General features: G+C 40.4%; 1 protein-coding gene across 1 annotated transcript in view; it reads left to right on the top strand.

The window, feature by feature from the left end:
- LOC107381817 (protein kinase C-binding protein NELL1) overlaps positions 1 to 27,816 on the top strand; it is a 517,506-nt gene that overhangs the window by 225,071 nt on the left and 264,619 nt on the right. The window contains exons 11-12 of the mRNA XM_015953703.3: positions 2,478 to 2,577; positions 6,731 to 6,859. Of these exons, the coding sequence (XP_015809189.3) occupies positions 2,478 to 2,577; positions 6,731 to 6,859 (229 nt within the window). The remainder of the gene's footprint in view (positions 1 to 2,477; positions 2,578 to 6,730; positions 6,860 to 27,816) is intronic.

Raw genomic sequence — 27,816 nt, 5'->3', positions numbered from 1 at the left:
AATAGACCGTTGACCACCAAGACTCGAGAGGTACCTGGCTGCAGACCTCCACTGTCAGGCTGCTTCCGGTGGAGGCTCCACTGTCAGGACGGTCAGGAAGGGAAATGCACAGGATACATTACAAAATAAAACGGCAAACATACTTATGCTTGTAATTGATAGGTTTCAATATAAAATACTATGCAAAATCTATCAATAATTTCTCTAACATTCATATGTAGTTGTCATTTAACATACTTAAGGTTGTAATTTTTCAAAATGAATGAACGAATGGCCGGGATAGGTTTCAACATAAAATGCTAACATACGCTAACATACTTCCGGTTATCATATTTCTAAATAAAATCCCAAATGCTGTTTCGGTTGAATCACTCTCCTCATAAACGCATTCATTTTTTATCATTACGTAAAATCTACGAATTATTTCTCTATAGTTCATATATATTTGTCATTTATTTAGTACACCTTAGTTTTGTTAGTCATTTTTGTTGTGTGTTTTCCTTTACTGTTGCACAATGTGGTCATTATGATATATTCTGTCATTATCTAAGATGTAATATTAAAAAAAAGAATGCGTTTATGAGGAGAGCGATTCAACCGAAACAGCATTTGGGATTTTATTTAGAAATATGATGACCGGAAGTATGTTAGCGTATGTTAGCTTTTTATGTTGAAACCTACCCCGGCCATTCGTTAATTAATTCTGAAAAATTACAACCGTAAGTATGTTAAATGACAGCTACATATGCACTATAGAGAAATAATTGATAGATTTTACGTAATATTTTATATTGAAACCTATCAATTACAAGCGTAAGTATGTTTGCCATTTTCCGTAAGTACGTTTGCCGTTTTATGTATCCCGTACATTTCCCGTCCTGACAATGGCGGTCGTCCTGACAGTGGAGCCTCCACCAGAAGCAGCCTGACAGTGGAGGTCTGCAGCCAGGTGCTCTTGCAAGACTCTGGTAAACCACACACACCTTTGCAGCCCACCCAAGGGAAGGCTTTATCTACCTTTGTGATCTTTCTTTGGGTCTGCCTGCGCTTTGATTGTTATCAGTATTCAGGCCCTCTTTAATTGTGTGCAGCTCCTCTGTTCTCATGTAAACCTCATTCTGTCACCAGATTCTTAAAATATCTCACTTTTGTAAGATTCTTTCATTTCTTTATTAATTCTTCAATATTTAATGTGATTAGGTCAAACAGTGCAACACTAGTCCTGAATATGTTGGAGAGCTTTCAAAGAAACAAATAATTTGTCTTTTCAAATTTTATTTTGTGAGTGTAATTTGAAAGGAAAATGACACGATTAACTACTGAAGAGATCATTCCATAAAGTGGTTTGAAATGAGCATTTGGACAAAGTATGTCAGAATTGTGTTCATTATTCTGTAAATAACTAAAGTGTGTCACGGTCGTTCCCTGCCTCCCTGACTGTGTCTCTCTCCTGCCCTTGATTAGTCCTTATTGTTTTCACCTGCCCCTTGTTTACCTGCCCATGTGTTCCTCATTTGCCCTGTGTATTTATACCTCCCTCCTTGTATCAGTCTTTGTCAGATCATTGTGGTTGTTTGTCATCGTTGTCTTGTGCTGTCCGTTCCCGTCCCACCATTAAAACCATTTTACTTTATCTGAAGCCTGCATCTTTACCTCCTGATCTGTTCCACCACACATGGTCCATCAACTCCTACACCCGCAATGTGACAAAGTGGAGCTTTATAAACTTACAGATAGAGCTGAATCAAAAGATAAAGATGTCTATTTACCAGTTAATCTAAAGTATGACCTTCACTGAAGGTCATGAGCTCTGGGTAATGACCAAAAACATAAACAAAAATAAGCATCTTCTATGGGTGCCCTGACTCACTGTCAGACACAGTTATTCATGAGGAGATTAGAGTTGTCACTCCTTCCCATCACAAGGAGAACATTGAAGGGGTTTGGGGATCTGATTATAAAGTCTTCTCAATGCCTTTTATGGTTTGTTTTTATATTGAGATGAGAGGTCGCCTTGGAGCAGATTTGGGATTATCTGGATTATTTCTCACAAATGGTCGGGGAACAGTTTTGAGTCCCACTGGAAGACCTGGAGGAGGTGGTTGTTGGACACAGGGAGGTCTGGGATGTCCGCTTGCTGTTGAACCCTGGATTAGCAGAAGATGAATGAATGAATGAAGCACAAGATTTCAGTTAGATCATAACACACTTTTGCTGTTATTGTATTACTCAGTATTTTTCTTGACACTTAAAATCACCTCCTCCCTTACTTTTTACGTTGATGAATGATTACTTTTCAGATGAATTACATGATTCTTCCAGTTAAAGTACTGAAAGTGTTTTGTGTCATTTCCATCTCTTTATAGATGATCTAGCTGTCGTTTTTATGGTGAATGGTGTATTTGTTGTACTCAATGGACTTTGACACATTTGACCTGCATTTTCTAAACATGTCTTACTTGTCTTTGTCCTCACAGAATGGCCTGATGGTGAAAGTAACAGAAAAATGTCCAGAGATAAACTGCAGTCTCACTGAGCAGATCTTACCAGAGGGCAGATGCTGCAACGTTTGCAGAGGTATGTCTTCCTCTTTTTACACTCATCCTAGAGCCCACAAATCACCCTCTTCCTTGGATTTGTGTTTGCCAACATTTCTCCATGATGAGCTGTAAACACAGCCCGCTCTTCCCAACACTGATTGGCCTAGGCTTCTGCAATATATATATATATATATTTTTTTTTACTTTACCATGAATGTTTGTTGGCTGAGATACCCATCAGAGCAGATTGGTCTGTCTTCCATTGAGCACTTGGTATGCCAATTTGCCTGAACCCTGCTGCTTTGGCAGGGAAGTGCTACAGGATAAATGGTCACCAGTCATACAGTAAATACACTGAATAAACAAACTCTACGAGGCTGGCAGTTATAGAGCCATTAAAGGAAAAAAATCCCAGGGCTGATTCTGCCAGGAGAAAATTGTGCTCTGATTCAGGTGAGATGGGCTTTAGACTCACCATACTTAGAGAAAAGAAAGAATAAAAGTATGCAAAAGAGATGGTGGATAAAACATCATTTTACAGGAAAGGGACTATAAGATCTTGATGAAAGTTGAAAAAAGAAGGAAGTACAGGGAGAAAGCGAAGGTAAAAATGCATAAGATGAGAGGAGGTTGCCAGGGAATATAGATGAGACAAACAACATGTACGGAAATGCTTAAGAGATGAAAGCAGAGCATTTTCAGAATGCAAGGAATATGGGAGAGAAAGCATTTGGGGATTTTAAAAAGATGGCAGAGAGTAAGAACAAAACTAGTTTGTACAGTAAGAGCTTGCAATTAAAGATGAAACTCCCAGCTCATCTTCTCTTTTATTCCCTCCTTTGCTCATTCCAACAGAGCTGGTTATTACTTTAAAGTCATGTTCAGATCCCATTTTTGCTTTCTGACTCATTACTTTACCACCTCTCTGAAATTTATTTGTACCTTGCTGGCAAACTATCATAGTCACACAGGCTCTGACAAATAGGTAATTCCATATTTGCCACAGAGCTCGGGGTTTTATTTGAATAAAAAACAATTCTTTATAACCTTGAGGGAAGGTGGCGTCTGGGTACTGCAAACCCAAATCCCTCTGTGACATACACAACTTTACTGTAGTAGACCTACTTTAATGCAAGCGCACACTTGCATAATGGGTCCGTTAGCATTTACGTTCCTTTGTCGGATGCTGCTTTAGATTGCTTAGGGGAAGAATAATGCAGAGAAAGCTCTTTCTTCAGTAATGGCTCCTCAGGCGCCCTGCCTCTCAGGGCTTTTATGTGCAGCCTGTCTGTCACTCATTACAGAACGCAATGAGCTATTCCTACAGAGCAGGACACAATCATCCCCGTGACTGTCTGTTACTCTCCTTATCCGTCAGACTAATTCTCAAACCATCTATCTTTGACATCACATCGTTATGCATGTGCAGGCACTCAGTCTACCAAGATTCAGCTCTGGTAGTGGAACATATATAGATTTACCATAACATTATGACCACCGTCATATTGAGTGATCCTCAAGGAACACCAAAACCACTTTTTATTTTAAATCAACTCTTGTTAAAAGTAGACAAAAAACATTTCAATATGTAATCTTGTAATGGAATTTCAGAAAATGAACCTTTGGTTTGTTAGGTTGTGTTACTTTGGATTGGATCAAATCATGTCAAATGGTGTCCAGCTACCCCTGAGGCCATGTGAACGCCTTCGTATGATTCACTTGAACCCATGCTAAGCTGTTTTTGTTGGGTTCAGTATGGTGCTTTTGAGGGAGGGTCTGCTATGATTGGTGAGAGTCACTTCTATATGTTCATTCTGTGTAATCCTTCCATTGTTTTAATTCTTTTTTAACCATAGCGTAGTAGAAGATTTGTTTTTACTTTTATTGCTGACAAGTTCCAGCTAACACTGTAGCCTTCCGTAGAACACTGCCAATGTTGGTGGCTTACTTCAGTGCACTCCGTACTTACACACTGATTCATTGCAACTCAGTAGAAAAATTACATTAGCAAACATTGTCCAAAACAACCAGCAGAAGTAAAATTTGAAGTTTGTGAAGCAGGGAAGCTAAAGAAAATGAGCACTGATCACTGCTGCTTTAAATTAGCTTTTACCAAGTTTCCAACATCGGAAAACACGGCAGAATCCCCCCACATAGTCGTTACTAAACACCCCAACACACAGCAGAAAGAAGTAGCGTTGCCGATACTAAACACCCAACACCAAAAAAAAAAAAAAAAAAAACACAGCAGAATTCCACTACATCGCCGTTACTAAACATCCGACACCAAAAAACATGGCAGAATTCCTCCACATCGCCATTACTACACACCCAATACCAAAAAACACGGTAAAATTCCACTACATAACCGTTAATAAACACCCAACACCAAAAAAATAAATAAATAAATAAACACGGCAGAATTCCACCACATCGCCGTTACTACACACCCAACACCAAAAAACACGGCGGAATTCCACTACATCACCGTTACTAAACACACGACACCAAAAAACATGGAGGATTTCCACCACATCGTCGTTACTAAACATCCGACACCAAAAAACACGGCAGAATTCCACCACATCACCATTACTACACACCCAATACCAAAAAACACGGCAGAATTCCACCACATCGCCATTACTACACACCCAATACCAAAAAACACGGTAGAATTCCACTACATAACCGTTAATAAACACCCAACACCAAAAAAAAAAAAAAAAAAAAAAAAACACGGCAGAATTCCACCACATCGCCGTTACTACACACCCAACACCAAAAAACACGGCGGAATTCCACTACATCACCGTTACTAAACACACAACACCAAAAAACACAAACACCCGACACCAAAAAACATGGAGGATTTCCACCACATCGTCGTTACTAAACATCCGTCACCAACAAACATGGCAGAATTCCCCACATCACTGTTACTAAATACCCAACACCAAAAAACATGGCAGAATTCCACAATATCACCGTTACTAAACACCTGACACCCAAAAACACAGCAGAAAGAAGTAACATTGCCATTACTATACACCCAACACCAAAAAACATAGTAGAATTCTCCCACAATGGCTTAAATCACAGGGCTTTGTTGTCTCATGGAGTGCAGTAAAAAAAAACTACAAAAAATAAGCATCTTCTGGTTATTGAACACCGCATTGTACATAACACAGCTGCTTTCATGCTCCAAATGGATTTAATTAGGCTGTACTTTTACCTTTAAATCCTATCAATGTTACTGCGGATGCTTTTTGGTACAGATCAGTGACATGACTCACTGCTGAAGCAGTCACAACCTGCTGGTGTCTGCGTAAAGTCCTGAGAGAGCTGCATTTACAGTTACCCTGAAGTTCCGACAGTGGAAACATGACTGGTAAGATGTAATAGCAGTGAGAATGTGGTGCAAATGTTCTTCTTACAATCTAGCAGTAATAGTTTAATTATGTTGTCTTTCTTCAACATGTCCTCCTTTCTATTGCAGTTTTGTAGTTAATCCCTCAAATATTTTGCTCAAAAATCTAGCATCATGACATCGCTGTCATTGGCCCTAAAACCCAAAAGAGGACACTGACAACATTTTTTGAAAAATGTTGGAAACTCTGGCAACTATCAGTCACAAGATGTTGCCAACAGTCCTAGTGTCATGAGATGAGAGCGCCATGGTCTGCGGGATTTATTCTTTTGGAGATGTTGGTGTTCATTGATAGAGCTTGGTGTTTGCCTGCCGCCACTATTATTTAAATATTTTTTCTGTCTCAACTACTTCTAATTTATACTTAAAGTTTAAATTACCTGCTTCTTCAGCACACTTTGTCGTCTTTAAGTAAATGTTTATTTTTGTTGACATCATTGTTTTGATTTCTGAATTTAGTGAAATCTACAATCATCTTTTGAATTCAACACAGCAGGATCGGGAAATGAACTGTCATGAACAAAACAATAGCATCCTAAAGAGTTGTGTTCCTTTGCGTTTTTGTATGTTTTTTCTTCCTGTGACTGCTATATTTGAATAAATGCACTAAGTTTGGGATAAGCCTAAAGATCAGACCAGATTCCTACCCCTCCCTGCCACTCACAGTCAACAGCAAAATCATGGTTGTTTCTGTTTCACAGTGATGCGTGTGTCTTTTCAGCAAGCAAATTTGATGGATTCCCCTGTTTCTCTCTTTCAGGTTACGACTTCTGCGCAGAGGGACTCATTTGTGGAGAAAACTCAGAGTGTAAAAACAGGAATACTAAAGCAGAGTGTGAATGCAAGAGTGGCTATGCCTCCATCCACGGGGACTCCACTTACTGTGAAGGTACAACTTTATTTTACTCTGCTCAGGTTTCGTGGGGGCTCGTGTGGCTGACAATATATAATCACTCAGGATGCAAAGAAGCTGCATGGGTAGAAGTGGGTGGATGGGTTTATTGTTTGCTTTAAAGAGGTATTTTATGGGGGTCATGAGACCCAGAGGGAGATTTGTGAATATGACACAATAATGACTGATGGTGAAGAGAATGACGGTTGCACATGTGTGATCCTGAAGTTGTATGTTTTGAGCAAAAACATGTATTGAATGGCTTGTTTAATGAAAACATAACTGCTGTTTATGGGCTATGTATGTTCTGTTGAAAAGGAGTTTTTGCTTAAGGAGGTTTTCATTGTCTAATCTACCCGTTACTACAACCAGTGTTTTCTCAAGGACATGTTAGCCATTGGTTTTCCATTTATCACTCAGTCGAACAATACCAATGAGCTGGGATTTCTATTATTAGCATGCTTTTTGTGTTGTGTGAACTGGCTTTGGTTGACTTTCTGCAGCATGAAACACAATTTGCATTGTATCCAGTGTGTTTTAGGACAGAAACTTTATCAAAAGTTAAAATATCTTGTATTAATCCAGATAAACTTTGCTTTGAGATGTTGGACTTTCTTTGAGAGGGGGGGGGGGGGGGGTGTTCTGGTTCTGCCCACCTTTATCAGTGGCCTAGTGGTATGAGTGTCTGTGCTGGGACTGGGAGATCGGAAACAAATCTAGTCGGGTTGTTACATTTTTTTTTAAATGGAACCCGATGTCTCACCGTTTGACACACAGCTTTAAGAGTTAAACCACCAAATGGTTTCTGAGTGCAGCCACAGCTGCCGCTCACCGCTCCCTCATGGGGATGGGTCAAACGCAGAGATGAAGTTTCACCAGCGTGTGACTTTATCTTAAACATAAAATCTGTGTTTTGAAACTGAATTATGTAGATTTTCACTGATTCTGTTTTGAAAAGGTCAATGATCAGTGATTGTCCTGTGGGTGTATTGTTGGCTGAGCAAAAGCTCAAGTGTTTTGGTGCTGGAGGCCCAGATTAGCGCAGATCAAGTCAATGGCTTTATTTGATTAAAAATCTTGGAAACATCTCATTGTGGATTGGAGGATTTGCTCTGTGCTTGGTTTCAGTTGTCTTTGGATCGTAGCCACAGCAATCTAAATCCACCAAGTGTTCTGGTAGCCATGAGCCCCGCAGCATGTCTGCATCTGTTTGAACTGCATTTGAGGTTTACCCAGAGCTCTTTTCCAAACCACATCTGTCCCTTACCATACGAGCAGTAGCTGGGCGGCTGCGATTGTTAGATCAACAATGTAATTCATAAATCCGTGGCTGCCTTAGCTACAACAGTGTTAGCAATGTGGACCCTAAAGCCAGCTCAAACCCATATTGTAACTGGATTTGTTGGATGTCACTGTTGGTATTTGACTTATCGTCAGTCTCACGCCCAACTCACAACAGCTGAGGATACAACCTACAACACATGAAGTATTTTTCTGGTGTAACTTTGGTTTTAAATGGCCAGCAGGCTGTTGCGGCATGATTTGAATCATCTTTTAAATTTTATTAACTGAAGATCTAGCTGTGCTCAAGCTGTTATTTCCATATGCATCCTAATGTTTTAATGTGTATCTGATGACTTTATGGAGTAGTAATGAGACAATTATTAGAAAAAAAAGTTAGAGATCCAAATTATAGTGTGATAATTGGTTTTTGTTACCTTATGATACATAATTGATATGTCCCTCTGTCTTTAAAGGGGCATTATGGAAGTTTGACAGCCAAAACATGTATAGAAATAATACATTTCTTCTTCATACATTATCCTGCAATGCCCTGGTCCTGTGGAATGAGCCCTGGCATTTTTACTGTGATTGTCTGTTTTTCTGTAAAATCACAGAAAAAGAGAGATGCTCGGGTCGAGCAGGCTGCTTCATGCACGTTCACGCTCAGGCATAGCCCATAGCGTTTGCTGTCAGTAGCTTTAGCAGCAGAGAGTGAGCTAGTGCAAACTCAGCGACTTTGTCGCTGTTCCTAACACCTAGTGACGAACCTAGCTACATTTCTGAGGATCCTTAGCTACTTTCTTCTAGATATTTCCTGTAAATTAGCAACAAAATAGCCATTTTCACTCCGAACCGTTCTTTGAACGTTTTTTCAGGTGTCATCAAGAATATAAATGTTACAGACACAAAATACATTACTGGTGCTGTAGCTCACCTAGTTAAACGTTGGACTCTCATGCAGAAGATCTGGGTTTGATTCTGTATGTGAACATAATTTATTTAGAATTCATTTTTTACATTACTTTTCTTACAGTAAGATGCCCAAATTTTTATTTGAGACTTGCCGAACGGCATTGAATTCACAGATAAAAAAGATGTGGGTTCAACTTTCATTTTGGAACAATTTTTCAAGCAAGGGAAGGGAAGCTCTGTGAAGCTGATGGACTGACCCATCTTAAACCTTTGTCGGCTGTGCTGAAGAGAAAGTACAGAACCAAATTATTTAATTTGCTGCATGTTCTCCTGTCCTCTGTCCTCCAGGCCACACACACACACACACACACACACACACACACACACACTCATACACGGGGGACTATCTCAGCTGTTATGTTCGTTAAGGAGTGTGCACGTACAGCATGCGCACCTCGTGCACGAGCCTACCATTGAAGCTGCCGTTACACTTTTGACCTGAGGGAGCAATCGCGAGCATAAAAATTAAAAACTCTGTAACGTCCCTTTAAGTGGTAAACACAATATTTCATACAGGCAACACAGTGGTGTGGTGCATTAATAAGATGTTGTTTTTTAAAATGTATTTTGACTTTCCATTTAGATTCCTAAAACATGTGCATTTGACCAGTTAGCAATCTTGATTTGAACCTTGAGGAAAGGTAGGATGTATGGTTGTGTGTTTTTATGTTGGCCCTTTGAAGAAAGGGAGACCTGTTACTGTTCAGTTAAGCTCTAGCTCCCCGAGCCTTAGGAAGATGACAAATATATATATATATATTATTTATTTATTTATAAATAAATAAATATATATATATATATATATATATATATATATATATATATATATATATATATATATATATATTTATAAATATATCGTAAATGTCAGTGTATATAAATGCATTTATACTTCTGAGATGATTACCATTATTGTCACATGACTACACAATTAGATACACAAACAGAAACAAGGTTGAAATATATCAGTTTTACATATCGGACCGATACCGATATGTTAAAAAATGGTTAACATCGGCTGATACCACTACTGACGCTGATATATCAGGACTGGGCAATGAATCAAAAATGTATCTCTTATCAAAATTTCTGACTCTTATCGAGATAATTTTTCCCATGTGAATAAATTTGATAATAAAAATGAAAAGATGTGTGTAGGTTGGCAATATTCATGTCCCTTTAAAAAGCTGCACCACCTTGAGTCAAGTCAAAATTTGACTCAACGTAATACATGTCACAGCCCCATCTAGTGGACAGCTTTGTTTCTGCGCATACCTGTAGTTATTTATTTATCGTTATCGACGAGAAATCCTCAATATATCGTGATATTGATTTTAGGCCATATTGCCCAGCCCTACTTTATATTGTACATTCCTAATATTTTTATTATTTAGCGTGATATAAGTCAACTGGAGAAATATTTGCTGTTTAATAATTTCCTTGAGTCATTTTGTGTGTGTGTGATGAATTTTTGACTTCCATCCATCCATTTATATCCACCTTTCTGGAGTCGGATCGTGGGGGCAGCAGCCTAAGCATAGAGGCCCAGACTTCCCTCTCCCCAGCCACTTGGGCCAGCTCCTCCGGGGGAATCCCAAGGCATTCCATGGCCAGCTGAGAGACAGGAGCCCAATCTCAATACTTGCACTGTGCTCTGCGGACTTCAGCAAAGTGCTCTTGGAGAAAGTGTACTGTAAGTCTTTGAGTGCGTAGTACACAAGTATGCCGATAATTGCAGAATTGAGACAGGGAGCATCAGTCGCAACACATGCCAGGATGCTGGTCACTGTGATACCTTTTCAAAAACCTTTATTAACTTTCAAACAAACAGCCAAACAGTTATTTGAAATAAATTTATATTTTGTGCTGCTTTATCTAAAAGTTTCAGAGCATCAATGAATCTTCCTAAAATTAACTAATTTCCTTAGAAAATACATATAATCAGAAAAGGAACTTGTGCCATTTCTCCTGCAGCAATAAATCATGGGTAATGTCCTTCACCCAAGTCCGCATCGCTGCGTAATTGGGTGCGGATCGAGGATGCAAAAGGGGCATGATCAACTTCCGCTCTTGAGAATCAGGACACCCTACGCACTTGCACCCCTAGTTGAGATAGCATAATTGAAGTGTGCAAGGGTGGAAGTGCGAGTATTGAGATTGGGCCATAGTCCCCCCCATTGTGTCCTGGGTTTCCCTGTAGGTATTGGCTGCATGGTGGCACAGTTGTTAGCACTGTTGCCTCGCAGCACGAAGGTCGCAGGTTCGAAACTCGGCTGCGGCCTTTCTGCGTGGAGTTGCGTGTTCTCCCCATGCATGCGTGGGTTTCCTCCGGGTACTCTGGTTTCCCCCACAGATCACAACATGCCCTATAGGTTATACATTGTAAGTTGCTTTGGATAAAAGCATCTGCCTCTTAAATAAACATAAACATAAGGTATCCTCCTGGTTGGACATGCCCAGAAAACCTCACCAGGGAGGCATCCTAACTAGATGCCCGAGCCACCTCACCTCTTGATGTGGAGGAGCAGCAGATCTACTCTTAGCTCCTAACGGATGATCGAGCTTCTCACTTTATCTCTAAGGGAGAGCCTCGACACCCTGAGGAGAAAACTCATTTTGGCCGCTTTCATCCACAATCTCATTCTTTTGGTCACTACCCAAAGCGCGTGACCATAGGTGAGGGTTGGAACATATCAACGCATTTTTGTCTTGGATATACATATTTTTACAGTTAGAAAAATAATGTTCTTGCAGATTAAAATAAAAAAATTAAATAAATGCCAAGACGGCAACATATTGGGTCCGTCTGCTGCTGCAAATGTAACTCAGGCCTTCTTTCAGCACCTAGCAAAAAAAATGTGGTGACTTTGATCAAATTCAAAGCCATCTGTCTAATCTCTGAGAAAGCAGGAATGTGCCCGCATATACGGAATATGCACAGACACTAATTATGATCTGTTTCTCACTCGCCTGGTCACCAAGGACCATGTATTTATTTATTCTATTAAAAATGCATTATTGCATTTGGGCTGGCATCTTTCAAAACTGGGTGAATGCAGACAGGAAGTGAAGTTTGTCTCCATCTCAGTAATAGAAACTCAATATATCCCTGGCATTCATTCATAGACATGGTGTTATACAAAAGGTTTCACTACTGCATACATTCACAGTCATTAACAACATCAGACTTTTACCAGCAAGAGTTTGACAACTTTACATTCCATTTCTCCTGTTAAGAGGTGAAGAACAATCCAAACAGACCAGCTACACAAATAAAATTGTCTTTCTTCTCAGAATATTTCATTAGTGTAGCCAGAAGCAGCCATGGTACTTTTGGCAAATTCAGCTTACATTTGAATATGTAATTAGAGCATTTGTGGTTGTATGGTGATGCCATATGGAGGAATTTACATGTAATCAGTATCACTGTGATCCAACAGGGTCTCAGAGGAAAGTGACAACTAGTTACAAAACTAAAAACTTTTGTTCATGCAGATGGACTTAAATTTATTTATTTAGTTTGGCCCATGCAGCACATTCTTTTATGTATACTTAATGAGACATCTGTTCATCAAGTGTTTTGTTACCATTAAATTATATTTTGAAGTAATTCATTAGATTGTGGTTTTTGTACCTTTTAAACTTCTAAGCTTGCCTCAAAAATGTTCTGAAGTCCTTTTGTTCCAAATCCAAGTAAATTGCCAAGTCTTAAAGGGACAAGTCCAAGTTCATCCAATTCTCATATCTACTGTAATGACTACAATCTTCCATCAGATGCTTGGCTGTAGAAAAATCAGCAAAAGTCCACTGATGTTGGAGGTGACTTTAGACACACTAGTTTGCACAAATTCAGTTACTTAATTACTTCATTTAGTTGATCCTAACGAGTACAGGCAGATTTCAAATGAACATTGTTTCCTTTTGTTTCTGCATAATCAGTGAATTTAGTCAATTGATGATATGTGTTTATTAATTATATCATGATAAGTTGGGGAAGTAAAACTAACAAACAGGTTTTGTATAAAAATTAAAATATTTGTGAGTCAGGTTTTAATGGAATGCAACAAACAATACAAAATGAACCCTAGTTCAAAGTCTACAAACCAAATGAGAAAACAACACCATCACTAATGAGAGAAACAGCAGAAACGGCATAAAAACAGTCTACTAGAGATCATGTTTTTACAAACATGACTACATAGATTTTTGTTATATTTGTATATTATTTTAATGAAGGAAATGCCAGAAACAAACATGTTTACAGGCTTTTCATAGTTTAATAGTTAAAATCGTATAATGTTCAAATACATAGTAATGACTCTGGATCATGGAGTGGAGCCATTTATGAAATCCCATGCAAACTCTGCAATAAAACATACATAGGAGAAACCGGACGCCAACTCAACACATGAACAATAGAACATAGAAAGGAGTGCGAGAAAGAGGCAAATCGTAAACACACAAGAGCAGCAAAAGAAGAAGCAGAAAGTACAATAAAGAAGTCAGCCGTAACAGATCACTGCATAAGAGAAAACCATATAATGGACTGGGACAACACAACGATCATAAACACCAAACAACAAAAATACAAAAGATGGATTAAAGAAGCTATCGAGATAAGGAGACGTGGATGTGGGACTATGAACAGGGACGACGGAGTTTACTCGTTGGACCGCTCATGGGACTGCATCGTCGGAGAGGGGAGAGCGGGCAGTAGAGGGTGACAACTTCCTCTGCTGCCCGCAGATAAACGGAGAAGGAAGTGACGCGCCACCATCAGCGTCAGCCTGAGGAAGTCTGCAGCCGCAGACGAAACTTAGCGGAAAAACAGGTAACGAAACTGTTTCTGTGTTTTAAAAAAAGAACGACAGCATGGAATTAGAACCACGACACAGCATGAACACACTAGAGACTCTGGATCTGATTAGATGTGATAATGACAGTTGTTTGGAGTCAAGACTTTTTTGTGTGACATGTTTGTCTCAAACCACATGGTTAGCATGGCCTCAACTTAAACAAGTGAGTTATAACATACAAACCCTAAAATTTGTATATTTACTCTCCCATTCACCACGTCTAGATGTTATTGTTTTTTTTTATATAATTTAATGGCCACTGAATGACTGAGGTGCAACTTTTTCATATTTTTCAATCATTTTCTTGAGCCAATATTAGCTAAAATGACTTTTTACAGAGTTAATGAAAATTCACTCAGAGGATTGATTTATTTTAGGATTTCAGAAGTATCATGCAAAGCTAAATTCACGATGGATCCTCATCTCATGCAATCTCTATTCGGGATAACACTCCCTATTACGCTCACTAATTGTCCGTTACTGCTCTCTGTAGCTGTTTCCTGATTATGCATGGAGGGGTTGGCATAAACAAAGCCAGTGTTTCCAACTTAGCGACTTTGTCACCACTTCTAACTACTTTTCAGACCCCCTTAATGACTTTTTTTTCAAAAAAGCGCCTAGCGACAAATCTGGCAACATTTCTGACCCCCCTCAGCTACTTTGACTACAACTTTGTAGCAGACTTTACCTGCAGATTAGAGATGCATCTGAAGCGGCAGGGCCGACCTTCCTTCCAGAAGATGAGAAAGAAAATGACCTGCGCATGTGCGTGCAGCATGATCACGCTACCCCCATTGACCAATCAAACCTTTTGTGGGGTTTCACAAGTCCATTATTTGAGATAGCCACCGGAGCTACAAAAAGGGTGACCGCTCCTTCTGCCATCCTGCTGCATTTCGGCAGCTGAGCTCGGCTGGCACTGGCAGGCAGCGTCGCACTCACACATGGCTTCTAGCACCACTTGTGGTGTATTCAAGGAACATTGGAACTCTATGATGAGTTCCATAACGTAGCACGTTTAAAACTTTTATAAAAACAGAATAATACTGTAAGACAAACACCTCAGGTCATTGGCAGATTGCATATAACATTTCTGAATACTAAATACGGCTTGCTTCTTTTTACACAAAAGTACTAAAAACAACAAAACCAAACAAAAATAATATATATATATATATATATATATATATATAATCTGTTAGGTCAATATATAGCACTGAATCACAACAGAATACATCTCAAGGCACTTGAAAACTACAAGAGAAAATTCATTTTAATTCAGTCATACATACATTCCTATCACTTTAATATTTTTGTGTTTAAGAGTTCCATTCTCTTCAGACAAAATAAAAACTTTCCTTCCATTTTTTTGTGCCATCTTTCCTTGATGTTTTAAAGGCTGCTGTTTTGTATTCTATGGGGTTTTTGTTTTAATTAAATATATAAAAATAATTTAATATATTTTTTTAATAAAATCTTGTGGGTTTTATTTGATTTACTCTACAAGACCGGTGATGTCATGACACAAACGTGGTGACGTCATCACGCAAACCAGATGACGTCATTGCGTCATATGTAAATTAGCATGTGACGCCCCTTGGTTTGAACATTACCACAATGTGGTTATTGATTGAGTATGTAAATGAAGTGTTTAATTTTAAAGCTTGTATTGGCTTGTTGTTCTAAATCATTTAGACTTCGCTCCTCTTTTATCTTTTTAGATCTCGGTTCCAAAAGGTGAGACTTTTCAGCTTCAAATGTGGTGTTGGTTTATCGACTTGTTATGACACCAGTTTAAAATCACTAATAGCTACTGAAAAATAAAATACAGACATCTTGTGTTCCTTTAGTCTTATCGTCTGTGTCAGTCCTTGCTTGTTTATGCAGTCAGTATTATTCTTAGAGTCCCAGCAGATCGACTGTATTCCGACTAATGTGTCTGCAGAGACGTTAATAAAGCTGTTGTTTTGCTGTCAGCATGTTAATCGTGGCCTAAATAAAATCTCTTGTAATGTTGACACACATTTTGTAGCGTCTGTTCAGCAATGAAGCATTAAATAAAGTCACTGTTAGACCAACTCCTGTGGAGAATGTTGCATCATTAAAAGACAAACAAGTGTGAGTTCCTATTTCCCGAGTTGGTAGTGCTTCTCTCCCAAATGACTAGTTGTTACTCCAGGGGATGCCCTGTTTTTCCATGTAGATGTTGGGATCCCAGTATCAAACCAGTTACTGGAGTTGTTTCTTTCCATTCTTGAATTTTTACCTTCATAAAGGTCTAAAATCAATAAATTCAATCAACTTTCCTCTCTTCACAATGCCTCAGGATGCTTTGAAGACATACTTTTTCAAATTTCAGTATCTGACAAATGTTTTGAGTCGGTGGGATAATATATGCAGGGCTGAAGTCTATTATTGCCCACCAGTAACAGGTGAAAAATGGGCAATAATGATTTTATTGTGTGCATTGTCATGTCCTGAGTCCTCGTCATCCCAGTTCCTTCCATTTCTTTCCCCTCTCCCATGTGTTTCCTGTCCCCTTAGATTCCATCATTTAACCAATACATTCATCCCCATTTTCAGCTACTTCTAGCCCCTCTTCTGCCTCAGTCCATTGTTGTTTGTCCCAGCCTTTCTAGTTCAGTCATTTTTGTTAGCATTTTATTGTATTCTGCTTTCCTTATTTAGCTTTTCTTGTTTAATATATTTCTTTCAGTATTTAGTTCTAATGTCTTCGTTATCTTATAGTTTTATCTGTTTGTCTTTCAGTCTTTTGTGTTTTTGTGTTGCCCCCCATCCCTCAGTAAACTAGTCACACTTGTAGGCCATCATCATCAGTATCATCACACCTGCTCCACTGTCATTGTAATCACTCCCATGTCCATTTAAACCCAGCTTGGTTCTCCATTTGTTCAGGCTGTTCCACGGAGTGAGCTAATCATTTAAAACAGGCTCTCTTTTGAAAATTCCAGTTTAACTTCCCCAAATTTGGTTCCATGAATGTGGATTCACAAAAATAAACAATCAATGATGAACAGGGTTCTGGTTCTAGAACTGCAGAAAAGGGACACACAACAATACGACAGGAGCAAGCTATCACTGCGTCAACTTGATGAGAAAATATAAAATCAACATTGTTTTTACTGAACAATCACACGATAATAAATCACAGTGCATTTAGTGCCAACCACAACCTTAAGACGTGTTGAAAATGCCCAAGTTCATACTTATGAGTGCACCATGTGAGCACCTGTGTGTGTACATGTGTATATGTAAGGTCTCTCTATAGGAGCGTCCAATAGAGAGTGTGAGGGGCCACAGATCTGCCCCCCAAAGATGCATAGGAGATGGAGGGAGCTCCAAGTCCCAGAGATCCAGGAGCTGTCCCAGAATGCAGGGGCCCTAGGGAAACTGCAACCAGAAAAGCCCCAGCCCCCTCTCAATAGGCACAGAGGATTGCCCCAGGGGGTCACAAACAGCAGCCGGCAGAGTCCCGGGAGATATCAGCGGCAAGCCCACAGGCCCGAGCGCAGCCTCCCACCTCCAAGCTGGGGACCCAACAGATTACAGGGACCCAGACCCCACCAGGCAGCCACCGGGATTGATCAGGCAGATGCCAAAAATCTTAAACCCCCTGACCCGGGAGCCACAAACACTCAGGCAGACCAAGGAACCACACTCCACACCAGGTGTGTTAGAGGGAGGGGAGACGAAGATCTATATCATCAAAAGAAGTCCCAGGAGAGGGGAGGAGTCAAAGGCCCCGCCTGACATATACAGTCATATACAGACACAGTCACACACTCCCTCCCTCATGCTCGCACATACACATACAACTTAAGACTTACAAATATGGACGCCAGGGCACCCACTCATGCTCCCCATACACACCCTATTCACTCTGTTCCTGATACTGCTGCACAAGGAGTACAACCATTACCGATTCTCAGAGCTCAACCCTTTCTGCTGGGGTGCTGATGAGCAGGCTTCCCCGCCCAACGCTGAGCAAAGCAACACACCACCCCAGACCCCAACAAGATGGCCATATCTCCCTCCTAGCCTACTGCCTCGGGAAGCCAAGCGACAACAGAGGTGTGCTAAGACCCCTAGTCTCCCTCCGTCTGCTCCAGTATAGTGCTGGCGCATGTTGATGAGGTGTTTTCCATGGCTGTGGTGAGCGGGCAGTGCGGGCATTGTCTGGCCTACACCAGCTGATGCCACCACACCACCCCACATGCACGCACAGCCCTCTGTGTCTAAGAGCAGTTTAAAATTGGAAGTGGGCACCGGCACTCGGGATGTGGCTGAAAGATCCCCCTGCCAAATGCCGTTGAATGTGCTCACTCCCAAGGCCCTAAGTGTGTGTTTGCGTGGAATGTTGTTGGTGGAAGTGTTTAAGGTGCAAATAAAATTGGGGGGCAGATTGCCACAGGAATGTGGAAATGGGTCCATACCCGCACCCCCTGACTTGTCCACCCCCCAAGGTCCTTTGTGCATGTTTGTGTGATGATGTGAGGGAGCAAGAGGAGAAAAATGTGAGGATCGGGAGGAATGCCTGGTTGCCCTAAGCCCTCTAGGGAGCCAGCTCCCCCACTGACCCCCAATAGGAACCTCTGATGCCAAAATGCCACCCAGGGCATGGAGACCCCAGCCCATCTTGCCAGGGCCCAAAGCAGCAGCATCGCAGAAACCGCTGATCATTCTAACTAAATAGTGCTAGCTACACGGCTTTAATCAAACAGCTGATGGTGGCTATTACAGTTCTGATATCTTTGTAGTCCTTGTAGGCATGAATGAGTAATTCTTGCTCCTTCTTGGAGAAGAACGAGGCTCCGTCCTTTCCTTCCATTCTCATTTATCTAGCATCGAGTAACAGGAGCTGCCTGTGGACGCGCCTGAATCTCTTCATGCCTCTCCTCACTTGAATTAGAGAGGACTGAATCCACCTGAGAATCGGTGGTGGCACCGACAGATCCTAGAGGGAGTCGGTGGGCTTTGTCAAGCAGAGATTTATCAGAAAAGCCTTGATTTTCTGAACTTGCTCGGTGGAACAACCCATTTCCTTGTGTTTGTTTCATGTTTTTGTCCTCGTGTTCCTGTTTCTGCTCCAGACCACAGCCTTAATAAAGTCCTTGCTGTTTGAAACTTACCTGGCTGTTTTTTTGGATTACCACCTCACTTCACTGCATTTGGGTCCTACAACTACAACTCTAATCTATGAAATGCATATATATTTTTTTCACTGTTTGACTGTATTATATCTCATGAAAAACTCCGACACTGGTTGCGTTTTATGACTTTAGCACAGTATTGCTCTTTCATTTATTTATTCATTCATTCATTTATTTTTGCACCTATTCCTCCAAAGAACAAATGCTAATTTAAAGTCGCTGTCAGACGTTACATTACAAAGCTTACAACTTCACAAAATTTACCCCAGTGGGTTTAATTTCATTTTATTGTGACAAATAACTATTGACTAACTGGAGCCACGCGGGAATAAAAGATGTCAGGCAGAACTCAAAAACTGTTGGCTTTAATTCTGCTACATACATTCTTGATCTTACATCTTCAATTCATTGGGCGCACAGATGACAGTGTTGGGAAAATTCGTTAAAAAAACTAACTAGCTCAAAGTTCAGTTCATACATTTTAAAACAAACTAGTTTGTTTCTTAGTTCATAATTACAAAAACGTTGAACTAAGTTCACTGTTCCAAAAACAAACTAGTTCATAGTTCTTATTTCTCATACAGTATGTGTGTGTGTGTGTGTGTGTGTGTGTGTGTGTGTGTGTGTGTGTGTGTGTGTGTGTGTGTGTGTGTGTGCGCGCGTGTGTGCGCGTGTGTGCGTGTGTGTGTGTGTAAAACTTATGACATAATTTTCCAATAGTTTGCACCCGTTCAATTCACATTCGTACCAGCTGCAGTTTTTACCCTACTGTATATTCTCAATAACATGAGGAAAACATTATTTTAATGGGAAATTATTGAACAATCTTAGGAAGCAGGCTGAGGTAGCAAACTCAAAGTGCAATATCAAAAGTGCCAAACATAAAAAAATGCATAATCTTTCCGTTAAGTCCCTTTTCAGTTTTTCTGAATGAACTTTGACTCTTCCACACAGCATACAGGTGCTGGCCAGTAAATTAGAATATCATCAAAAGGTTGAAAATATTTCAGTAATTCCATTCAAAACGTGAAACTTGTACATTATATTCATGCAATGCACACAGACCAATGTATTTCCAATGTTCATTACATTTAAATTTGATATTCATAAGTGACAACTAATGAAAACTCCAAATTTGGTATCTCAAAAAATTAGAATATTCTGAAAAGGCTGAATATAGAAGACACCTGCTGCCACTCTAATCAGCTGATTTACTCAAAACACCTGCAAAGGCCTTTAAAAGGTCCCTCAGTCTTGTTTTGAAGGCACCACAATCATGGGGAAGACTTCTGACTTAACAGCTGTCCAAAAGACAATCATTGACACCTTGCACAAGGAGGGCAAGACACAAAAGGTGATTGCTAAAGAAGCTGGCTGTTCGCAGAGCTCTGTGTCCAAGCACATTAACAGACAGGCGAAGGGACGGAAAAAATGTGGTAGAAAAAAGTGTACAAGCTCTAGGGATAACCGCACCCTGCAGAGAATTGTGATGACAAACCCATTCAAAAATGTGGGGGAGATCCACAAAGAGTGGACTGCAGCTGGAGTCAGCGCTTCAAGAACCACCACGAGGAGACTCATGAAAGACATGGGATTCAGGTGTCGCATTCCGTGTGTCAAGCCACTCTTGAACATGAAACAGCGCAAGAAGCGTCTCGCCTGGGCCAAGGACAAAAAGGACTGGACTGATGCTGAGTGGTCCAAAGTTATGTTTTCTGATGAAAGCAAGTTCTGCATTTCCTTTGGAAATCAAGGACCCAGAGTCTGGAGGAAGAGCGGAGAAGCACAGAATCCACGTTGCATGAGGTCCAGTGTAAAGTTTCCACCGTCAGTGATGGTGTGGGGTGCCATGTCATCTGCCGGTGTTGGCCCACTCTGTTTCCTGAGGTCCAGGGTCAATGCAGCCGTCTACCAGGAAGTTTTAGAGCACTTCATGCTTCCTGCTGCTGACCAACTTTATGGGGATGCAGACTTCACCTTTCAACAGGACTTGGCACCTGCACACAGTGCCAAAACCACCAGCACCTGGTTCAAGGACCATGGTATCCCTGTCCTTGATTGGCCAGCAAACTCGCCTGACCTTAACCCCATAGAAAATCTATGGGGTATTGTGAAGCGGAGGATGCAATACGCTAGACCCAACAATGCAGAGGAGCTGAAGACGACTATCAGAGCAACCTGGGCTCTCATAACACCTGAGCAGTGCCACAGACTGATCGAGTCCATGCCACGCCGCATTACTGCAGTTATTGAGGCAAAAGGAGCCCCGACTAAGTATTGAGTGCTATACATGCACATTCTTTTCATGTTCATTCTTTTCAGTTGGCCAACATTAGAGAAACAAACATTTTTTCATTGGCCTTTAGAATATTCTAATTTTCTGAGATACCAGATTTGATGTTTTCATTGGTTGTCACCTATAAATATCAAAATTAAATGTAATAAACATCGGAAATACATTGGTCTGTGTGCATTGCATGAATATAATGTACAAGTTTCACGTTTTGAATGGAATTACTGAAATATTTTCAACCTTTTGATGATATTCTAATTTACTGGCCAGCACCTGTAGACATAGAAGAGTAGACGCCACACCAACCGCTACTGCCTGTGTTTGGCCGCATTTGCGGGTTCTACTTTTTATAAACTCTATGGTTAACAGGATGTTTTAGCTAGGCTTTAGCTCCGGAAAAGCTCCGTGGAGATCTGGAGCAAGAACGGGGAAAGAACACGTTCATAAACCCGTTCACGCACGCCAGGATGAGCGCACTCACTTTTACGTTCGTCAGGCAAAATACGAACTACTTCAGTTCATGTTCATGAAAAAAACAAACAAATTCACGATTGTTTAATGAACGAGTTTGGACACAACACTGACCGATGATTCTGCTATGGTTCATGATAGACTTGCTGGAACCAGTCTGAGCGAAAAAAAAAAGTTCTTTTCATGTTTTTTGGTCAAATTTAGTTCAGATATGAGTCATTTGAAAATTGAGGGTACATTTTTTATTTTTGCCACAGAAATAGATTCTATAGAAAAACATAAAATTTGACCTTTAGCAGAGCAGTGGTATGTTGCAGCTCGCGGTTGGTGGTGTGAATTTAGGTGGGCAGCAATTGCAGCTTTTAGAGCTTTCTGTTTACCCCTGCGGCTGCATTAGGAGGTGATAGACTGTCAAACCTTTAGGTGATTTTACTCTTAATGCAGCTACATATGTTGGGTACCACAAATTTCTGTTCAGAATCATTTTGTCAAAAAAACAAAACAAATCAGCTATAAAGAAAATGTTGCATTGCGTGACAATAAAGAATCTCTGCTGACAGTGAAGACTCTCTGCACCATGCAACATTCTGTAGATCACACACAGTGCACTGAGGTGTTTATAGCATCAGCAGATGATTCACACCCCCACTCCTTCTCATTTCAGTCACCAGCTACAGGGTGTCACTCTCCTGCAGTTTGATTTAGCCAACAGGCCAGTGTTGTCCCCCTTGGTGTGTAGTACGATTAGAGCCTCGTGTGAGTCTGACACATCAAACCCAACAGGACTATATCTGTTTGTTCAGCTTGCTTTCATTTAGCTCCAAGCAGCTGAGCTACTTGGGTTTATAAACCAATTCTTTGATGTGGCACCTTAGCTATCAGGCTCTAGGGAAACATTTTTATGATACCCCAGATCTCCAGTCAATCTCTGCTGACACCACAGCAGATTTCATCTATTTTATTCTTCTAGCATTATCTCCTTCCTCCTAGCTTTTGCCACTTACTGGCAATCTGAAGTGACTTTGGTACTAATGGCATCACAGCCACAGGAGCAGCTGGAACCATTTTGGCTGATGCTTTTTTATCATTATTATTATTTTGACTCCAGTGGGTGGAAAGCATAATAAATCAAACAGTATTTGTGTAGCCTCTTTAATGCATCATGAAAATCTAATTATGATTTCAAATAAAAAAATGCTCTTATTGGGATTAAAATTATCAAACTGGAATGAATGTGCTTCGTATTGTTTTACTGCCACATTTTTTTCCACTGAAAAGAAAAAAATGTCATGCTTATGTTAATGTGTTTGGTATAATAATACATGTTATATGTGTGTCATCTTAAAATGAAGCTTGCACTCATTAAAATTCAGCTTTAGATCAATGTCACCAGCAGATGTAGCCAATCTCAGTATTCTCTACATGCAAAAGGATTATCCTTAATCAATGCCATGTAGATTACAGATTAAATAGCATTAATACTGCACTGAATCTACGTTGCACTCATCATCAGTTGGTAGCTTGGAACTTGTAAAAATACAGACAATCGCTCTCAATTTACAAATTATTAACTTGTTTTTCATTGTGCATGAGTCTTGCTGTCAGCCTGACTAAAGAAGCTCTCCTGTGCATACTGTACATTAAGCATTTAAACTCTGATGATCAAGCTTCTGCTTGCTGATTTTCTCTCACATAAAACTTTTCAATATTTGACAGCCAAAAAATAAATAAAAGACCAAATACTCAGCTTATATGTCACGTGGTATAAAGTGAACACTTTTTAGGAATTTCACTTTATTTGGGATTATTTTATTCCACCTATTTTTTTCTTTGCACAGTTGAGGACTAAACCTTGGCGTGGACGATTCTAAAGTTAAAACTCAGGAGGCGATCTTGCTTCTTGTGCCCTAATCATTTGTGGATACCGGGGTTGATCTTGTCTTAGCTCTCTCTAGACCTCTGTGTTGTTGAGCATCCAGATCTCTTATGATACTGGACTTGGTTTTGCATCAAACTTTCTTCTATTCATCATCATCAAGTGCTGTGAGTACGTCCATGTACATTGGGAGTGCTTTAAGTGAAACTGTGAAATATTATTTGTCAAATCCAGTTATCTAGTATCTCCTCTTTGTGGAACTCAGTGGCTTCCTTTGTCTTCTTTTTATGTGAACAACACTTTCATCAACTGGTTCTTACAAATTTAGCTTTGAGTTCCCATCTGACCTTCAGAGTGGAGGGTTGATCCTTCAACCACCCAGTTATCTAAGGGAACCTTCTTGCATGTGATGCAACTACATTCATGCATTTGCCCCACGCGTATTGCAGCCATTTTTCTGATGACATTTGTTATGTTTCTGTGAGAAATGTTGACAGACATCTCACAAAAAGGCCGCCATATTGGGATTTTGACTGGCTCTTTGAGCAGAATCGATCACAGACCCCTGGGGTGTAAAAATACAGATTAGCACACTTTTAAAATAATGTGTACAATTCATCTTCTCCCCTAAGAGCCACATAGATAAAAGCAAGAAATAAACCCAGTTACACACTTACACTTTTAGTCACCATTTAACCAATCATACATATTTGAGGTCTGTGGGAATAAACCAGGTAAAGTTGAATGTTTTGGTGATTTTAAAATGTGAAAAACTCTTCGGTGCTGCAACCTCCATGCAGCAGCATTTCAAATAAAACCCAGAAGCAGTTGAAAGTTTCATTATAGTAAGAGAAAGAGTAGAATCTGCAAATGTAGCTCCAATATGTGTCCATCTGAAATAACCTGTAGCATTTTCTTATGTCCAAGTCCTTGATGGGATACTCTCATCTTATGATTTGTTTCTATGCCCCCCCCCCCCCAGTAAAACCATGTGAATAGAGGCTTAGGAAGGCATTTGTGTAGGATTGTCCCTGCTGTGGCCCTTCATGCTGCTGAAGCTGATAGAAGTGTGTTGTTTTTGTGCGTTTGCTGATAAACTATAATGAGCTTGACATCTGGGAAACTTAGATCAGTAGCCTGACTAACTCACAGTCCCAGAGACAGGTAGGAGGATGTGTGACAGTGACAAGCTGCACCTAGAAACAGATAGAAATACAGGAAAAGTATCAGAGGGTGAAAAACCTGCAGGAGTCGTATCCTCTAAGGGTAGAAACGAGCCTGTCAGGGGCAGCAGCTGCCTGCAGAGCTTCCGCAGTGGGGATCAAGGTGTTTCTGGGTAAATCTGTATGTGTGTGTGTGTGTGTGTGTGGGGGGGGGGGGGGGGGGTAAGCTCAAAGAGACATGAAGCTTCTCTACCCAGAGTGCTGCACCTGCCCATGTGTGCTGTTTAATCCACAATAACTGACAGTTTGTGCCTAATTTCACCTGCTGAGCACAACAACAAAAACATAGATGAACACAAATAAGGCTTTACTCATGTTATTTCTCAAGCCTATATAGTGTTAGTTTAGTTGTTCTCTGTGAACTGAATAGCATAAGAAAGCCCGTTGATTAGGAGCTGTTCAGATAATCCTCAGTTGTTCATCCTGAAAGGACAGGACCAGTTGTATGCCTGGGCAACAGTGTGTGTCTGGCTGGATTGGCTCTAACTCAGTGACATTAAAGAGTAATTGGCTGTGTTTGTGTTTCTGTGAATCAATTGCTTTCTCTGTAGGTACCCCGCTTCTGCTGCTGTAAAACAAGGATGCAATGACGAGGAACGAATGAGCAACAGCATCTGCTCACTCTTTGTTTTGAACATTGTAATGGAGGAAAAAAAGGTTGAGATGGAGTTAGTGGAAAAAATGCAAAGAGAAAGGCAGACAGACACTACGCTGAGTAGGTAAAGACAAAGACGAGCAGAAAGCAGTGCTCTTTGTTGAGGTTTGCTTGTCCTCCTCCCAAACAGCACATGTAAAAATCAGTTGAAGTCTCTGAGTGGGCTGGATAATACCTGTACTGAAAACAAAGCAAACCTGCTCCTTTGTTGTGGTCTTCTTAGAAAATCATCCTGTCCAACACAGAAAGTTTCACAGGCAAAGTGTTTCTTGTTGTGCTGTTATCTGGTTCCATTTACTTTCCGTTTGACAGACTTGGAATAAACCTCTGTTTTTGCTGTTTTCAATCCCCTTAAAAAAAAGAACACTTTTCCTTTTGAGTTGCATGGAATTGAGCCCTTTTTAACAAGACACACCGTGCCAGCAAATCAGCGTAATAGTACTGCAACGGTGTGTCTTATGAACACGCCATGCCGGCATGGAGATGCGCAAATTTTGGCGGCATTCCTTTCGCCTCGCTTGGTGGTAATATTGTGATAAATGTCTGTCCTTTAAATGCCGATTGCACCTTGGCACAACAGAGACAGGTGTCTTGATCACGTGGGGAGTTACTGTCAAGCTCCGGCTGGCAACTATATTGAAAAGGAAAGAAAGAATGGGTCGTAAGTTTTGTTTTTGTAAACAAAATCAGCTGAGATGATTATTTGGAGCAATGCAGCGCTCCTGGAGCTTCTCTCCATTAGAGATCACCTGATACTGCAAGGGGACTCGGGGGGTGGAGGGGTGGGTGGGGTGGGGGATACACCTTAAGAAGTGGATTATCAAAAAATATACCTTGATGAGTGCTGCTTCGTTCACAATAAAAAGCAAGTTATGTCCAAGATAAATGGATATCCGCGCTAGCACAGAGACCACCCCATACCCCCTTTATGCCGCCATTGCATCATTTTTGGTGAAAAGGACACAATTGGGCAACATTACCGCCATAGTCTGACAACTTTTAAACGACTTAAGGCTCCCGGATGCCGGCTCAGCGTTGTGGCAAATTGACGTCATTGTCAAAGAGGCTACAGAAATCTAGCTTTTGTTTTCTTCACCTGGATATTTATTTATGTTGCTGCAGTTGAAGATGTAGTGGTATGGACTGTAGAATAAAGCCTTACCTTTGACCAATTAAAATTTCATGATGATAGCACAAGCAAAGACTGGACATGATGGTACATTCACATGCGATCATGGACATCTCTCCTCAGATTGGCTAACAGCAACTCGCCTCTACCACTGACTCCGTTTGCTTTGCAATGTTGATGTTTTATCTTCAAAATTAACAACACACACCTGAGGGAGTTCCGCTGTGTGGCAGAGTTGCTAATGCTAACACTTAGCTTCCACTAGCCGAGACAGTCTCTGCTGTTTAGCCTTTGCCGTTTCAAGTCAAGATGGGTGAGTCCATGAATAGCTGCATTTCCACTACTGGAACTTCGGGGTAAATTTAGAAGAACTCCCCGACATGCGCATGTCTCCACATTTTTCTTTATTGGGGGGGGGGGGGGGATCAGTTAAAAATGCCTATATTGAGCATCCCTACTTAATAAACACATTAATAATGTTATTATAACTATTTTATTATTAGAAATAACTAACACTGAAAAACTACCTGTGCAAGGATAATGAATTTAAAGAGTCATACGGTCAATATGCCAGAGTTTACCTTTACTTTACAAATATTCCTGCAATTCCATTTCAAACCAGTAGGCTCCAAAATAAGTCAACCCACCTACATGGATGGCAGCAGAAGAAGAGTGTGCAGGAAGCACAGTCTTCACACACAACTGTAGCTAAAAATATTGAAAATATCTATCATATTATTATTATTATGTAATGCATATTACCAGTAAATAAAAACAGTATCCAAAAGCTCCATTTTGTATTTATATGCAGCAATAAGGCACGTTTTCTGGGTCTTGATTCAAATTGATCTGATAATACCAGAAAAAAAGCATTTGATCTTTAGCTAGTTCTTTTCTCCTCCCTGTAGAAATCAGTGGGTTCCTAAGGAAGCATGATAGTGAGCTTGATATCATTTCATGTGATAAACAACATGGTTTCAGAAAACTGTAACCCTGCAAAGACCCACTAAGTTTCGTGATATGC

Source organism: Nothobranchius furzeri, chromosome 9 (assembly GCF_043380555.1).
Source record: "Nothobranchius furzeri strain GRZ-AD chromosome 9, NfurGRZ-RIMD1, whole genome shotgun sequence".
Lineage (NCBI taxonomy): Eukaryota > Metazoa > Chordata > Actinopteri > Cyprinodontiformes > Nothobranchiidae > Nothobranchius > Nothobranchius furzeri.
This window is presented reverse-complemented; position numbering and strand designations above follow the sequence as displayed.